Source organism: Sorex araneus, chromosome 4 (assembly GCF_027595985.1).
Source record: "Sorex araneus isolate mSorAra2 chromosome 4, mSorAra2.pri, whole genome shotgun sequence".
Lineage (NCBI taxonomy): Eukaryota > Metazoa > Chordata > Mammalia > Eulipotyphla > Soricidae > Sorex > Sorex araneus.
Genome location: NC_073305.1, coordinates 72,618,164 through 72,633,739, shown reverse-complemented (window position 1 = coordinate 72,633,739; position 15,576 = coordinate 72,618,164). Strand labels below are relative to the sequence as shown.

At 54.0% G+C, this 15,576-nt stretch overlaps 1 protein-coding gene across 6 annotated transcripts in view; it reads left to right on the top strand.

Annotated features, from left to right (window-relative positions):
• The window catches only part of TOM1L2 (target of myb1 like 2 membrane trafficking protein), a 158,450-nt gene that overhangs the window by 122,630 nt on the left and 20,244 nt on the right, over window positions 1–15,576 (top strand). For all 6 annotated transcript variants that reach the window (XM_055135043.1, XM_055135042.1, XM_004612823.2 and 3 more), the window contains 4 exons: window positions 1,930–2,046; window positions 11,456–11,589; window positions 14,760–14,808; window positions 15,151–15,274. In XM_055135043.1, coding sequence (XP_054991018.1) covers window positions 1,930–2,046; window positions 11,456–11,589; window positions 14,760–14,808; window positions 15,151–15,274 — 424 coding nt within the window. The remainder of the gene's footprint in view (window positions 1–1,929; window positions 2,047–11,455; window positions 11,590–14,759; window positions 14,809–15,150; window positions 15,275–15,576) is intronic.

Here is a 15,576-nt window from a genome sequence, read left to right as displayed (position 1 = left end):
GTAGTTCTGTGAACCAGGCTGTTGAGTTAGACCTTACACATTTCTGTTCTTTGCCTGCTTCGAGATGGGCAGATGGGACTCCACAAGGCTGCCACTGGGTTCCTGCTCTGAGTATCCCTCACTAGATGGGACAGCAACCCTCTCTCTTACGCACAAGGCAGTCAGGGCTTGGTGACAGCTGGAGAGAACCCAGGATAATCCCCCAGCACTGTGGACGCTGCTGAGGGAAGAAGCTGAAGCCCATTGCTCAAGTGTGGAATTCACAGGAACTTTTTGCCTTCCCTTCTTTTTTGTTTCTTGTTTTGTTTGTTTTGAGGGAGGAGCGTTTGGGGCCACACCCGACAGTGCTCAGGGTTTATTCCTGGCTGTGCCTAGGAATCACTCCTAGTGGGTTCGAGGGACCATATGGGGTGCCGGGGATCCAGCCCAGGTTCACCACATGGAAGGCAAGGGCCCTGCCCCTTGTACTGCCCCCAGGTCTCTGCTTTCACTTCTCCCCCACAATGATGAGTATTAACCTCCAGTGGGAGCCCTGGAAAGGTCCCCGTGGCAAGAGCAAGCCGTGCGCCCTGCAGCTGAGAGGGAAGGCGGGCAGGATGGGAGCTGGATGGCCGGTGCTGTAGGAGACGGTCAGGATGCCAGCCAGCAGCCAGGATGGGAAAAGGCGTTCTGGAGAGGTCCAAGTCTTGCTCCCGGTGGGGGGAGTAGAAGCAGTATAGAAACCAAGATGAGCAGCCTCTCAGCCTCGCCTCAAGGACACACTTCATCTCGAATCGTCCTGTCCAGGGCTTCCCTGGCCAGAAAGCTCAGCTCAGATGAGGGTGCAAGCACCCTCCAGGAAGAGGCAGAAAAGGCCTCTCAGTCCTAGCCTGCTGCCTTGGCTGGCCGTTTGTCCGTCTGTCTCCCCAGTAAGCACTTATCAAGACCTCCTATCCCAGTCCTGGTGCCCAGGATGCATCAAGACAGGGGCCCGCAGGGAACGGGAAGGCTGGGTTCCGGAGAGCAGAATCAGAGAAGGCATTGCAGAGAACTCTGTCAGAATGCACTTAGGAGCAGCCCAGTAGAGCCCTTTGGGACATTCTAGCCCGAAAGGGAGCAGCTCCGTAATGAGCTTTGTGTGTATGAGCCAGAAGGGCATGTTCGTGACAGTTATAGCACTCTGGGAGGCGAGATTATTACCCTCTTGGTGCAGGCCAGAGCTGCTCTGCCACAAGGCCCTGCTCTTGGTCAGCTCCTCCCCTCCCCCCTCCCCCATGTCTGCTATACTTGACCTGTTAGCAGGGATTCCGTCATCACTGACTCATCCTTTCATGTGTGGTGGGGTGGGGGGGAGCAGTTTCAATGAGATTCTTTGATAGTGCTACTCAGTAGGTAAGTTAAGGGCCTGTGGGCACAAGATGCCTTAAAGGGGCTTGGAGAGTAAAGGACCCAAGCCCAGGTGCAGGTGGCACAGCTGCTCACAGTGGTCGGCACACGGGAGAGGCCTCATCTGGGCCCGGGCGCAGGCCCTGGGGAATTCTGGTGGGTGGGTGGGAGGGTGTGCGTGGAGTTTTCGAGGGTCGTGTTGGCAGGGAGCTGGGTGGGGACTCGCTGTGGATTCGAAACTCCCAGTGCCTTTCACTGTGAGAAGCCAGCTCGGAAAGGAGCAGCAGGCTCTGGTGCTGCTCCCCTTGAAAGAGCAGAGGTGGCCTGAGCCAGGGCTGAAACCAGCTGCACCTGTGCTGCCTCAGTGTCCCAGGCAGAGCTGATGGCAGGGCCTCCGGGAGGGCCTCACTGCCCCACCCCCTCCCATTCCTCTCAGGGCTGCCATCGCCCTCATACACGGGGGACGTATACTGCTGCCCCACACCTAAATGTCACGAGGCTCAGGATGCTCCGGCCAGGGATGGGCTAACTGACCGTCCTGCTTCCTCCCCCCGGCCCCCACAGATTGCTCGGCTGCGGAGCGAACTGGACGTTGTTCGAGGAAATACAAAAGTCATGTCTGAGATGTTAACAGAAATGGTTCCCGGGCAGGAGGATTCGTCCGACCTGGAATTGCTGCAGGTGAGGCCGTGGTCGTAGAAGCACCTCAAGCCATGAGGGGAGGCGGGGCCCTCGAGCACTGCTAGTTGAAAGGGCACGTCAGCCCACTCAGCCTCCCGCTTCCCCAGAGCACTCGGAGGTCACTACAGGCTCCCAGTTAAATAACCTTGATGAATTTTTGTCATGACTGTAAAATGCCAGTTGCAGAATACATGCCCATTGAAAGAAGAGTAAAAATGAAAATAATAATTCTCCTGATCCCAGCATCCACACATAGCCATGGTCAGTATTTGAGTGTGTTTGTTTAGACTTTTTCCTATGCTTCTCTCAGAAGTAGTTGAGATTATGTGTATGAATTTGTGTGTTACTTTGCTCTCAATATTATGTGAAAAATAGTTGTAGCAGATGCCAGATAGATAGTTAAGGGGTTAAGGCACTTGCCTTATATGTGGCTAACTAGAGTTCTGTCCCCAGTTCCGCCTATGGTCCCCTTAGCACCACCAGGAGTGATCCTGAGCATGGAGTCAGGTGTAAGCCTTGAGCTCTGTCAGGTGTGACCCAAAATGCCCAAATTAAAAAAAAATGGGATCAGATAGAACATCAGGTAGAGTGTTTGCCTTGCATGCAGCCAACCAGGGTTCGATCTCAGGCATCACATATGGTCCCCCGAGCACCGCCAAGAGTAATTCCTGAGTTCAGAGCCAGGAGTAACCCCTGAGCATCACCGGTGTGACCCAAAAGCAAAAAATAATATATATATTTTTTAATTAAGCTGTGTTAGCACCTCTTCTGCCTTTCCTGTAGATTAGAAGCCCTTCTAGCCACAGCTGACCATGCTTCCCCCTCCCTCCCCTCCCCAGACATTCCCAAGGCTGAGACAAAAACCTGAGGTTCCTTTTCTTTTCTTTCTTTTGTGTTTGTATGTTGCACCACACCCAGCTTTGCTCAAGCCTGGGAGCACTCTTAGTGCTTGGGGGACACTCCTGGTGATGCTGGGGGATGGTGCAGCTGAGGGGAGTCAGGAGTCGAGCCCAAAGCTCCTCCATGTAAAGCATGTGTCCTAGCCCTCTGAGCCACCTCCGGGGTCCTTGGAGCTCCCTCTGCCTCTGTAAAGCTAGAAGCAGGGCTGTGGTGGGGATGGTTCCGGAGAGGGAGGGGCTCCCTCTGGGGGACCCTTCCCAGACTGTTGGCCGTCTGTCTCAGCCTGTCTCCCAGAGCAAGCCCTGCTCACAGGTGGCATCTGTGGAAATGACCGTTCCCTTCCTTCAAGGCTGTGACCTGGAGGGGCAGAAGAAAGATGCTGGAAACTCAGCTGCTAGGTCTTTCAGCAGGAGGCGAGATGCTTGAATAAACAGAGCAGAAACTAGGCTGGCTTGGCGAGCTGGTGTGAGTGCATCAGACACCACTGCTGCTATTTTTGTCTGGCCCTTGGAGCCGTCAATCAGAGCCTTGCCTCCACCCTGTTCTGGACACACATTTGCTGCCCATAAAGACTGGGCCCTGATGAATAGCCTTATCCTTCAGGAGCGCACACAGTTGGAGTGCCTGGGCCAATCCCAACGCTTCTTTTTCAAAACAACTGTGTACTATAACTGGTGGTATTGAGGGTCTACTCCTGGCAGTGCTTGGAGGACCAGGCAGTGCTGGGGGTTGAGCCTTGGGCCTCCCACACTCGAAAAAGCACATACTCCCAGGGCAAGAGTGATAGATAGTACAGCAGGCCCAGGGTGCTTGCTTTGCACTGGCTGACTTGGGTTGGATCTCTGGCATCCCATATGGTCCCCTGAGCACTGCCAGGAGTGATTTCTGAGTACAGAGCCAGGAATAAGCCCTAAGCATCATCAGGTGTGGCCCAAAAAAGCATGTACTCCAGCGCATTGAAGCCGAGAGCACTGCTTCAAGACAGCTCATGCAGAACCGTGAGTGGCCTCTCCTGGTTTCCGGCTGCCCTCTGATGTCTGCAGCAGAACGGGCCTGCCTCAATTTCACAGGCCCAGATGCCACTCTTTAGGGGATGTCATTGGCCTCCATCCCACACTTGTGGGGGTTCTTCTTTGTAGCCCCCAAGCTTAATATCCGAGATCAGTCCAGAAGCTGAGCTGGCCTCCCAGGGGCTTTGTGCTGTGTCAGCCTCAGAATTCCTGCTGACAGGGGGTTGCAGTGGACAAGACTGAGCTCTGGTGAGGCAGAAGGTGGAGGGGGGAGGGGGGCTGAACGAAGCCAGCATGCTGTCAGACAGTAAAAATACCCTCAGCATGCAGAAGTGCATATGTGTGCACGTGTACCGTGCACGCCTGCCCCAGTGCGTGCCTGTGTGTTTTAAACAAGACCATCATCCAAGACAAACAGAACCTAGCGTCTCCTGGCGTCAGCTCAGTTTTCAAAAATAGGTTTGCTTCCTATGACGTTCTCCTTCCCTCTGTTTTGTTCCAAGCCTCCCAGCCCTCACTGCTATCTTATCAATCAAACCCAGAAAGAGTGGCTCTGGGTGTCGTCGGGAGGCTGTCCCCTCAGCACCCCGGTGCCAGGAGTCAGGCTGCTCCCTGAGAGCAGAGCGGACCAGTGCTGATGGCTTCGGGCCACTCCTCCGTCATCCCTGACACTGTCCCCCTCTTCTTTTTCTGGCAGTTGGAGGCCGTCCAGCTAGGTCTCCTGAGGGTTGGGGCTGCACCAAATGGTGATCCTTCCACAGGGGAAATGCCAGTCAGCTTGGAAAGAGAAGCGGCCAGAATGTACCCGAGGACCCCTCTACTAAGCTGGAGGGGAGCCAGCTGCTCAGGGTAGAAGCGTGTGTCCTCTGCCCACAGTGCTGGCCAAGGCCATGGAAATAAGCACATTTGTCACTCACCCAAGTGTTCACACCCACAGAAGCTGCTTCCATCTGGAGGCTCCATTTCTGGGTAGAAGGTGGAGGAAATGGGAAGAGAGGAAATTGGAGATGTCTGCCCAGAGCACCAGTGTGGCCACCCATAATTATGGTCCCGATTGCTTCCTGCACCTGGCAAAGCACTTTCATATGTAGCTTCCCCATCTCCCCAGAGAGCAACCAGGAAGCCATTTGCCTGAGAACTCAGGGGTGGGGGAGGGGAGGAACCCCCCATCAGCTCAGCTGAAGATGCCAGAGCACAGACCGGAGGGAAAAGCACTGCCGACTCCACTCCCTCCCTCCAAGTGAAGAGAGTCCTTCACTGCACGTCCAGTCCATGTCTGAACTCTCCAGGAGCTGGCCTGGAGCCTGCCTCATCTTCCTTCACACCTTCAGTGACAGACAGTTCTGTCAGCCTGTGAAAGCACTTCCACTCCCAAGCGCATTGTGCAATCAGACTTCGGGAAGCAAGAGAGCCAGGCGGAAGAGCAAGCGTTTAGGAGCTTCTGTGTCACTTCCAAACTGACAGCTGACACACTGGGTGATGCTTGGCAAGTACCCTGCCTACCTCCCCCACTCCCCCCAAGGATCCGGAGTGCTCAGTCTCAGCATGGAAGGATGGGGTGTCATCTATTTAAAGTGCTCTCGTGGGCCAGGAATGTGGCTCAGGTCGTGGTCATTTGCTTTAATTTTGCTTGGCACAATCAAGTCCCTCACGCTCCAGCTGGAGCTTCTGTGGTTCCCCCCCCAACACACACATACACTCCCCCCGTGCCCCCCCACACACGGCCTGCCACACATTGAGCTAAAGGCAATCTCTTGTTTTCCTGTCTGTGCTGCCCCAGTCTAGCCTCTTCAACACCAGAATAAAAACCAAGTCCTGGTTTGCGTACTATGTGCAGCTTGCATTGGATGTCCACAGGGAAACCTTCCTCCTCTCTCCTGACAGCACGGGTCATGTCTTCCCCACTCTGGAGTGGGCTCCTGAGTCCAGGCTTGAGCTGCACGGCCTGCCTTTGTCTGCTCAAATTCTCATCCCGGGAAACAGCCCACAGCCAGCATCTTAGAAGCCTTAAAGACCGTGATCCTGCCACTTAGTACCCCACGCTTGCTCCCAGATTAGCCTCCTGAGCTCTGCCTTTTTCTGATAATAACTTTCCGTAGCCAGCAATGTCCCCCAGCTGGGCCAGCCATCAGATCACAAAGCAGCCTTCCTCCACGTGCTTCTTCAAGCACAGACGGTGGGTCCCCCTTGCTTCTTGCATCTCATTTCAGCAGAGAACAGGGAGGGTGGCCGGGACCCTTTCTCAGGAGAAAGTTGGCTTAATCTATGTGTTTAGTTTCCAGGTTTTTCCTTCCCCCAACACAAGCTTTCTTCCCCCTCCCCTTTCCTCAGCAGCTGTAGAAAGTAGATCTTCAGGACCTCATCCCATCTTCCATAGAACTTGGAGAGGGTTCAGAGGAAACCCATAAAGATGATTAAAAGATTGTTTGGTAAGGTGGGGATGATATTGTCCCTTGAAGAGAAGATGAAGGAATTGGAATTAATGAGAAGAGAAGGGCTATTTTCATCTGATATCCTGATGGATGACGGGCTTTTGCACAAAGAACCGTCACCAGCTGTTCTCTCAGTGGAGGACCAGAGAAACAAGGCCAACTCTGAAATCTTCAGCGATCAGGAAACTCCGAGCCCAGCTGGTGCACAGTAGGAAGGAGCAGCTGGGCCAGCTGTCCGCTGGAGGTGTCCTCAGACAGGGAGAGTCGCTGCCTGGAGTGTGGAGGTGGAGAGGCCTCGCCACAGAGCTGCTGCCGCTCAGGTGTGAGGCCAGGGAGGCTGTGCAGGTGCCTGGCCGGGGGTTGTGATGGTGAGACTTTCATCTTCGGTTCTCCCTCTCCCTTTAAATTGCTTTTGCTTTCTTTTTGCCTTCCCATTTAATTTTTGCAATGTTCAGGGTCACACCTGGGGATGCTTAGGGGCCACTCCCAACTCTGAGCTTTAGGGATCACTTGCAGCAAAGCTCAGGGGACCATGTGGTGTCAGCCATGGAACCTGGGTCTCCAAGATGCAGAGCTTGCTCTCCGCCCTCTGAGTTCTCTCTCATCGGCTCCTGATTTAATAGTTCTAAAAGGACAACAACTTCAAAAGTGGCAGCACAAAGATGGTAAAACTTCTCTTCCGGTTCCAGAGAACCCCGGAGACCCCTGCTTCAGAAGCCCCAGTCTACCCATGGAAACTTCTGGTCTGTGGAGGCTCCCTGTGAGGCATGAGACTCCTCACCCTGCACCCCAGCTGCAGCGAGTGGGGAGAAAGGAGGCGAAGGCCAGGCCAAAAGGGATGTTTCTGACCTACCCTCCTCAGGCTCTCTGTATCCTTGGGTCTCATTCTTCCTCTGACCCAAGGTCATCATGCTTCTAGAGGTGTAGAAACTATCGAGAACTTTCTGAAGATCTTCGTCAAGTGATCAAATCCTTCCCTCTCCCAGTGGATCCACAGGGAAGTGTGGTATTTGGAGTGGAGGGAAGCAGAGGCACCCAGCCACCCTCGGGTGCTATGCCGGCACTTCACTGGGGTCCAGTGGTGCCTCCCCATTTCAGCAGACCCAGAGGCCGGGTGGCCACTCCTCCACTGACAGAGCCCTGGGCATTTGGCAGGTTCTCTGCAGTCTCCAAGGCAGTGTTTCTCACCTATTTCAGACCGTGGCCCTCTCCCACTCTGTTTCTTTCATGTTCCCTGCTATCCCCATCCTACCAACTGATTTTGTGCCATGGCCCCAATTTGCATGATTTTTACCTATTGTTTCCTTGGAACAGCCTGAGACCCACAGGGCCATACAATGCCTGCCTAAGAAACTTCGCTTTAGGGATTGGTTCACTTCTCATTTGACATCACTTTTTTTCCTGTTTGTTTTGCTTCCTTTGAGGGCCACATCCATCAGTGCTCACGGCTTACTCCTGGCTCTGGCCCAGGGATCACTCCTGGCGGGCTCAGGGACCATATGAGATGCCAGGAATGAACCTGGATTGGCCACGCACAAGGCAAATTCCCTACCCAGTATATTCTTGCTCTAGGCCTGGCCTTCACTTCTTGGCAGGAAGTCCCAGCCAGATGCACTGTAGGAGACTGAGAATATGATGTGGCAGTGCTGGGGAGGGGGGAGGTGAGGGGTGCATCCAGAGAACTTGAGGAAGGAGGCTGATAGCAGATGCCTAGAAAACATCCTGAGTGGACAGGGAGGTAGAGAGCTGGGTCAGTGCATGGGAGGGCTGGCACTTTAACATGTAATGGTAGAATCTAGATGTTGGGTCTGTGGAGTCCACTATAACACACTCACCTTTGCTCTGTGTTTGAAATGGTTTGCCATGAAGTGTTGGCTAGGGAAACATCCAGGGCCTTTGGAGGATGAGGGAGGATTTCTAAGATAGGAAAGGATATTGCGCTTTGGAGGTTTGGGTTGCCTGAGCAGAAGGGGCCAGTGTCTGAGGTCGTTTGCTTTCCAGCTAGTCTGAAGTGTGTTTGGAGAAGGCTCACAGGCTCTAGGAAGTGATGTCATAGGCTTCTGCAGAAGCAGCACCTGGGCCTGGGGTCTGCAGACTTTGAGCTGCTCCCGAGGACCAGGTCTGACTCAGCTCTGCAACTCCAGCCTAGGACTCTTATTGCCCTCACAGTGGAGATGGAGTGCAGAGGGGAGCTCTGGGTAACATGAGCTGAGTGTAGCTGGGAAGAATGCAACCTGCCTGCATTAGTTAATTCTCCCCCAGAACACTTAGGAGTGACTCCCGTGTGTCAGTCCTTGGGAAAAAAGACAAGAGGCGTGTCTGTCTAAATGGGAGACACCCCACACCCACCCCACAAGGACCTCATGTGATGAGCGCTTTCCTGCGGGGTGATGGCAGTAGGAGGGGCCGCTTAGGTGGACCTGCATCCCTGCTTTGTGTGTTTGACCACATCGACAGCCAGTCAGCCCAGATGGCTACTGGGCTGATGCCCCATGTGTGGCTTAGCCCAGGGCTTGAGGGCATCCCCCACAGATAATGACGGCACCTCCCTCACAGTTTATGATCTGGTAGGAGGGAACCTTCAAGCCAAGGAAGCCAGATGGTGAGTCAACATGGAGAGCCAAACAGAGAGTGTGTATGTCTGCTCAGGCTCCAGTGGTTACTTCTACCAGAATCCTTTTCCCTGTGCCTCCTCCCTGCCCTTGTTGCACTGAGTCATCCGCTTCCTTCAGTGTTCAGGCAGGTAGCAACAGCATCTCCCTCGTCCGAAGCCTTGTGTGTCTCAGACCCATTCCCTCAGGCAAGTCAGGGAAGCTGCTGGACCAGCCTCCAGCCCTGCCAGCTCCTCCCTGTCTCGGGCCGGGTGGCAGACAGGCCAGTGTCTGGGGAGTTCCAGCTGCGTGTCTCTGTGAGTTTCTGTCAGGCTGCCTCCTGTGTCGGGGGAGACTGCTGAAGCCCAGCCATAGAGCAGTGAAGCCAGTGGGCCCCCACAGGTGGCTTCTGAGAGACGTCACTTTCTCCCGAGCTGCCTCCACCACCCCGGACCAGCTGGGAAAGCTAGGACTGGTAAAGTCTGCAGTGAGCCCCTGCATGGCAAGGGTTAGTGCCCCCAGCTCCACCAGGTGATCATCACACCACACCTGATGTCCTCGTGGCCTTCTCAGCACTCGAGTTGATCCCCCACCCAATCTCTCCCTGCAGACTCAGGCTGGAGTGAGGGACTGCTCTTTGCAGGAGAGGAAAGCCAGTCCTAGGCCTTAGCCAGGGTGTCCGGGTCTTTGTCCTATTTCACAGAAAAGATTTTCAGGAGTTAACCACAGTAAAGAAAACACAGATGTTATTTGGAGGATTTTTTGAAGAAGGGAAGGAACAAGGGGACATCGAGTGACACACTCAGAAGAGAACACCGGCTTCTCCAGAGATGGAGAGTGCCCCAATGCACATCTCACAAGGGGAGATGCGAGCAACACATGTGCTCAGTCACGTGGGCACAAGCAGCACATGGGCTCAGGCAGCATATGCACGCCTTCCCTTTGTTCAAGGTGGCTTTTATCGGGTTTTTCCCAAGGTGCCTCGTATAGGGCTTCTAGCTAGGTAAGAGTCCGTTGCTAGGGTGGTTGCCAAGAATATAGAGTTGGGAGTGGTCGATGGTCTTCTTTCAAAGTCCTTTCCTTGGCCTTTGTTCCTGCTAAGCTTCTCTGGGAGGGGGTCCCAGCCTTCTGGGGTCTGTTGGCACCAGGTGAAGGTTTTATCAGGCCTCTGAGCTCACAAAGTGGGCTCTTTATAGTTTGGTTTTATTAATTCCCAAGAATTCCATTGTCCTGGGGGGTGGGCCCTCTCCTATCTACCTATCCTATGGCTGATGCATAACAGGAGCATCAGCCAAACTTGAGGGTAGGGGAGCTTCCAAGGGTGGAGAGTGTTCCAGTAACTTCTGAGGGTGGACAGTGTTCCAGTGGTGCCTGGCAGTTCCTGCGAGTCTTTGGCCAGCCAGGGACCCTTGTGGCTGGGCCTCTGAGCCCTCAGCAAGTGACAGACTTGCCAGCAGAGTGCACCAAACGCAGTCATGAAACACGCTTGTGTGGTGGCAGGGGTGTCCTTGCACCACAACCATCATTTTTGGTTGGGGGGGGGGGCGAACCCAGTCACAGCATGCACCCGACCCTGAGCTGCATCCTGACCCCAAACTGATCCCATCCTTTTGGACACTCTTTTACTATCACCATTTTGGTGTGCTCTGTTTTGGGGTCACATGCAGCGGTGCTCAGGAGCTGCTCCCTATTCAGTGCTAAGGGGTTTCTCCTGGTGATTCCCATAGGACTGTGTGGTGCTGAGGTTCAGGCGCTTCAGCCCTCAAAGCTGTCTGCCCAGCATATCAACTCTAAATGACCACACCCTTCCTCCCAGAAATTCCACGCCTAGGCATTCATCCTGTGGAAGTGCTGGCATGAACGCACAAGCGTTTATATGTACAAAGGGACTTCATTGTCCTATTGGCACAGGCCACCACCTCAACACCAGCGACAGAAGACTGGTCCTCTACATCGTGATACACAAAGGGCAATCTGGGAGGGCCAGTGGCAAAGGTGTCTCAAATGCCTGGTTGGGGAGAAAAGGCAAGTTTGGGGGATGGAGAGAGAGTGCAGTAGGTGGGATGCTTGCCTTGCATGCAGCTGATCCTGGTTTGATCTGGATATCAATATAGGGTCCCTGGACTCCCACCACCACCACCAAAGTGAACCCTGAGCACAGAGCCAGGAGTATGCCCTGATAATGCCAGGTGTAAAAGTTACAAAAATCACGTTCTTATGTTTTAAAAACAGTTTGTATAAATATATACGGGGAACATCCAGCACACATGGGTCTGGATGTCTGTCCTAGGGAGAAAGATGCCATCTGCATTGTGGCAGGGGAGGAGACAAGGGAGGACCTGGCGCTCTGCAGTCCGCACACATGGCCCGCCATGACGGACAAGCCTGCGTTCCTTTCCCATGTACATCCTGGCAGAGGAGGTGGAGTGTGGCATACGGTGCCTGAGCAGGCTGCCGCCAGTGCATCTGTTCCTAGGAGCTGAACCGGACCTGCCGGGCCATGCAGCAGCGCATTGTGGAGCTCATCTCCCGGGTGTCTAATGAGGAGGTCACTGAGGAGCTGCTGCACGTCAATGACGACCTCAACAATGTCTTCCTCCGCTACGAGAGGTGGGGGCCGCCTGCGCACTCTCCCTCCCCTTGAAAAGATTGTTGCCATAACAGAGGGATTTCTTTCATAAACAAAGGGGGAGAGAGAGAGAGAGAGAGAGAGAGAGAGAGAGAGAGAGAGAGAGAGAGAGAGAGAGAGAGAGAGATTAGAGTTGGAAAATACTCATCAGAGATGCTAATTTGTTCCCAGATGACAGGGGAAAATGCCTCTAGCTCTCCTGGGAACGGAGCAGCAGGAAGTGGCTCTGCAGATTAGGATCTGCCCTTTGTAAGCCTCAGGCTGCGCTTCCTCCCCGCCCCCACCCCACCCCGTCCCTGGAAGGGGAGCATTGAGGGGCCTGTGAGCCTTGGAGATTTTGCACCTGCTCCTTTGAAGATCCTTTGAATTCGAAAAGGATTAAAGGGGGGGGAAAAAACTCTACTAAGGAAAAAAGATTTCCTCTTTGCCATCTTTAACAAAAAAAGGGGGGGGGAAGATGCCTGCCTCCTTTGCCAATGTCAGAGTGTGGAGTACTCAGAGGAGCAGGCAGGGCTGAGAGCTGGCATGCTGCTACTCACCACACACACACACACACACACACACACACACACACACACACACTCACACTCACATACAGGCACATGAACATTCATTTCAGTTCTTTCTGCAGCCAAATTACTTTTGGATTTGAGGTAGCAAACTTGCAGTCTTTTTCTTTTCCAAGGCCTTTGGGGGAGCAGGGTTCTGGGGGTGGGTGTGAAGTGCAAAATGTCTCATTCAGAGATTAGACCCACAGGAGGCAAGATGGTAGGCAGGGCCCTCCAGCCTTCTCCCTGGAGATTCGGGGCTCAGACTTTCTGTTGGCTTAGGGTCCCATGATCTGCATGATTTAGGGATTGTGTGACACAACTAGCAGCTGGGGGTCACGTCTCTCTGTGGTTGTCACAGGGCTGCACTTTACCTGAGCTTCAGTCATGGTGATAGATGTGCAGCCTGTAAGTCTAATGCACTGAGAGCAAGGGCTGCTGCATGCACCTGCCATGGGGGTGGCCGAAGCAGACCTGATGTCCAGTCTCCCTCCCTCTTTCTTTTTCTCCTTCTCTCCCTCTCCCTCCCTTCCTTCCTCCTTCCCTCCCTTCCTCCCTCCCCCCCTCCTCTCTCTGGGGGCAACACCTGGAGGTGCTCAGCACTTACTCCTGGCTCTGTGCTCAGGGCTCACTCCTGATAGGCTCAGAGTGATGTCGGTGGGCCCCACCGGTGACTTATGTGAAGCGGGAAGGAGAAAGACAGTCTCCCCAGCCGCCTCTACGACCGGGGACCCAGGGTTACTGGATTCTTGTCTTGCTTGCGGAAAAGAATTTCAGGAGTAGACAAGCAGTGAAGTAACAGATTTTATTTAGAGGTTTCTGAGGGAAGGAGGAAGGGATAAGTGGGAGAGAGAATAGTAAGAATAACGTGCTCAGGAGAGAACTCGGGCTTCTCCAAGGGTGGAGAGAGCTCTACACACATCCTAGCACTAGACACAAAAGCATGAAAGTACACATCTCAAGAGGGGAGATGCGGGCGACACATGTTCTTGGGCACCGCATGTGCTCAGCCACGTGGGCACAAGCAGCACATGGGCTCAGGCAGCATATGCAGGCGCTTCCTTTTTTTCAAGGTGTCTTTTATAGGGTTTCTTCAACCTGCCCCCGCGTGGGGCTTCTTTTTTTTTTTTTGCTTTTTGGGTCACACCCGGCGATGCACAGGGGTTACTCCTGGCTTTGCACTCAGGAATTACTCCTGGCAGTGCTCAGGGGACCATATGGGATGCTGGGAATCGAACCTGGGTCGGCAGCGAACCTGGGTCGGCAGCGTGCAGGGCAAATGCCCTACCCACTATGCTATCGCTCCAGCCCCGCGTGTGGCTTCTTTCCAAGTAAAAGTTCATTGCTAAGGAGGTTACCAGGGTGGTTGGGAGTGGTGATGACTTTCTTTGGGGAACTTCCTGGGGAGGGGTCCATTATCCTCAGGGTCTACTGATGGTCTTATCCGTCTTTTGTTTTCTGAATCCACAAGGTAGATCAGTCTTAAGAGTCTTAAGATTCCGGCACTGGAGCAATAGCACAGAGGGTAGGATGTTTGCCAAAAAAAAAAAGAGTTGTAAGATTCTCCTTCCGGGAGACTTTGAGAATCTGAGTTTCATTGCCAAGGGTCTTTCCCTTTCTACCTGTCTACATCAAGAGGACCTTATGGGGTGCCAGGTATCTTCAGGTTAGCAAGTGCCCTACCCACTGTCCTATCGCTCCAGAACCCATTCCCCCCACTCCCACCCCATCCCAATCTCAGTCCTGTTATTTGGTCCCAGATTTCCCACCTTTTTTCTTTTATTTTTCAAATTTATTTAAGTCACCATGAAGTTACAAAGTTTTTCATGATTGGGTTTCAGGCATGCAATGCTTCACCATCAATCCCTTCACAGCACCCACTTCCCTCTACCAACACCGCCGCACCTCCACCCCACTTGAAATAAAGCTTGACTTCCATACCACCTTCTCTTGTTGGGGTGGGGGAAAATGGGTGATTCAGAATTTTTAAATATGCAGCTCTCTCTCTCTCTCTCTCTCTCTCTCTCTCTCTCTCTCTCTCTCTCTCTCTCTCTCTCTCTCTCTCTCTCTCTCTCACACACACACACACACACACACACACACACACACACACACACACACACACACACACACCCCTCACAGTTCCTCTTCTACTCCCCACTCAGTATGACATGCCTGGGTCTGGGAGAGGAGCGTCAAGCCCATCCTCGTCCAGTTTGTCCCAAATGACCAGGAGGAAATGGCTTGGAAGCCCTTCATGACTGGGCCTAACTCTTGGCGGCTTTCCCAGGGCTGTGCGGGCAGACCATGGCCGTGCCTGCCCTCGCTCATCCTACCCATAGGTGTGGGCACACACCGCTACAGCTGCTCCCCAGCAGAGCTTTGAAGAAGAGGGGGGCTGCTCTGGGGGATGGGATGCTGATATCAGCTGCCTGGATATGACTGATCCTCAGGGAGATGGAGTCCCGCTGTAGATATGTGCAGCCCACCCCCCCCCCCCCCCGGCCACCCCAGGAGCCTGATAGGCCTTTGCCAGCCCTCTACTCCTCCAGCCCTCCCCTAGGAAGTCTTTTCTCCTCACTCTGCCTTTTTCCCCCCACTAGGTTTGAGCGATACAGGTCAGGCCGGTCAGTTCAGAATGCTAGTAACGGGGTAAGTACTCCCTCAGTCTGCTCTTCGCACGAGTTGGTCTTACTTGGGCCTCACCTGCACCCTCTAGCCTGCCGGGTTAGGATATTTGGGGAGTCAGAGGACGGCCTCTGTCGGGAGCCTGAGGAGGGAGGGGAGCAGAGAAACCCCCAATCGCAACTCTGCCCGCCACTGTCCTCCTTCAGGGCAGGAAGGGGTCTGCCACGGCCCAGTGTGGAGCCCAGGGTGGGGATCGGAGAGGCGCCTTGTCTTGAACAGTGCATCTGGGAGTCCCCCCTCTGGATCTGCGCAGTGTCCCTTGTCTGACTTCGAGCCAGCTGCTCATGCTCATCTCACCTCTGACAGGTGCTGAGTGAAGTGAACGAGGACAACCTAATAGACCTGGGCCCTGGCTCCCCCGCCGTGGTGAGCCCCATGGTGGGGAGCACAGCTCCGCCTTCTTCCCTCTCTTCCCAGCTTGCAGGCTTGGGTGAGTACCAGCGAGAAGGCCAGGGGCTTTCTTTGCAGGCCACTTCTAAGTACGAGGCTGAGCTGAGGGCCCCTTTCTCCTACCTTTGTTTTGTTTTGTTTGGCGATGCTCAGGGGTTCATCCTGGTTCTGTGCTGAGGAATTACCCCTGCAGTGCATGGGGGACCATCTGGGGTGCCAGAGATTGAACCTGGGTCTACCTGCTGTGCTCTCTCCAGCCCCTCTCCTACTATTTTCATTTTTCTACTCCTGTTTATTGTTGTGATGGCCAAGCTCACCCCTATTTGGTTGTACTTGTGCACT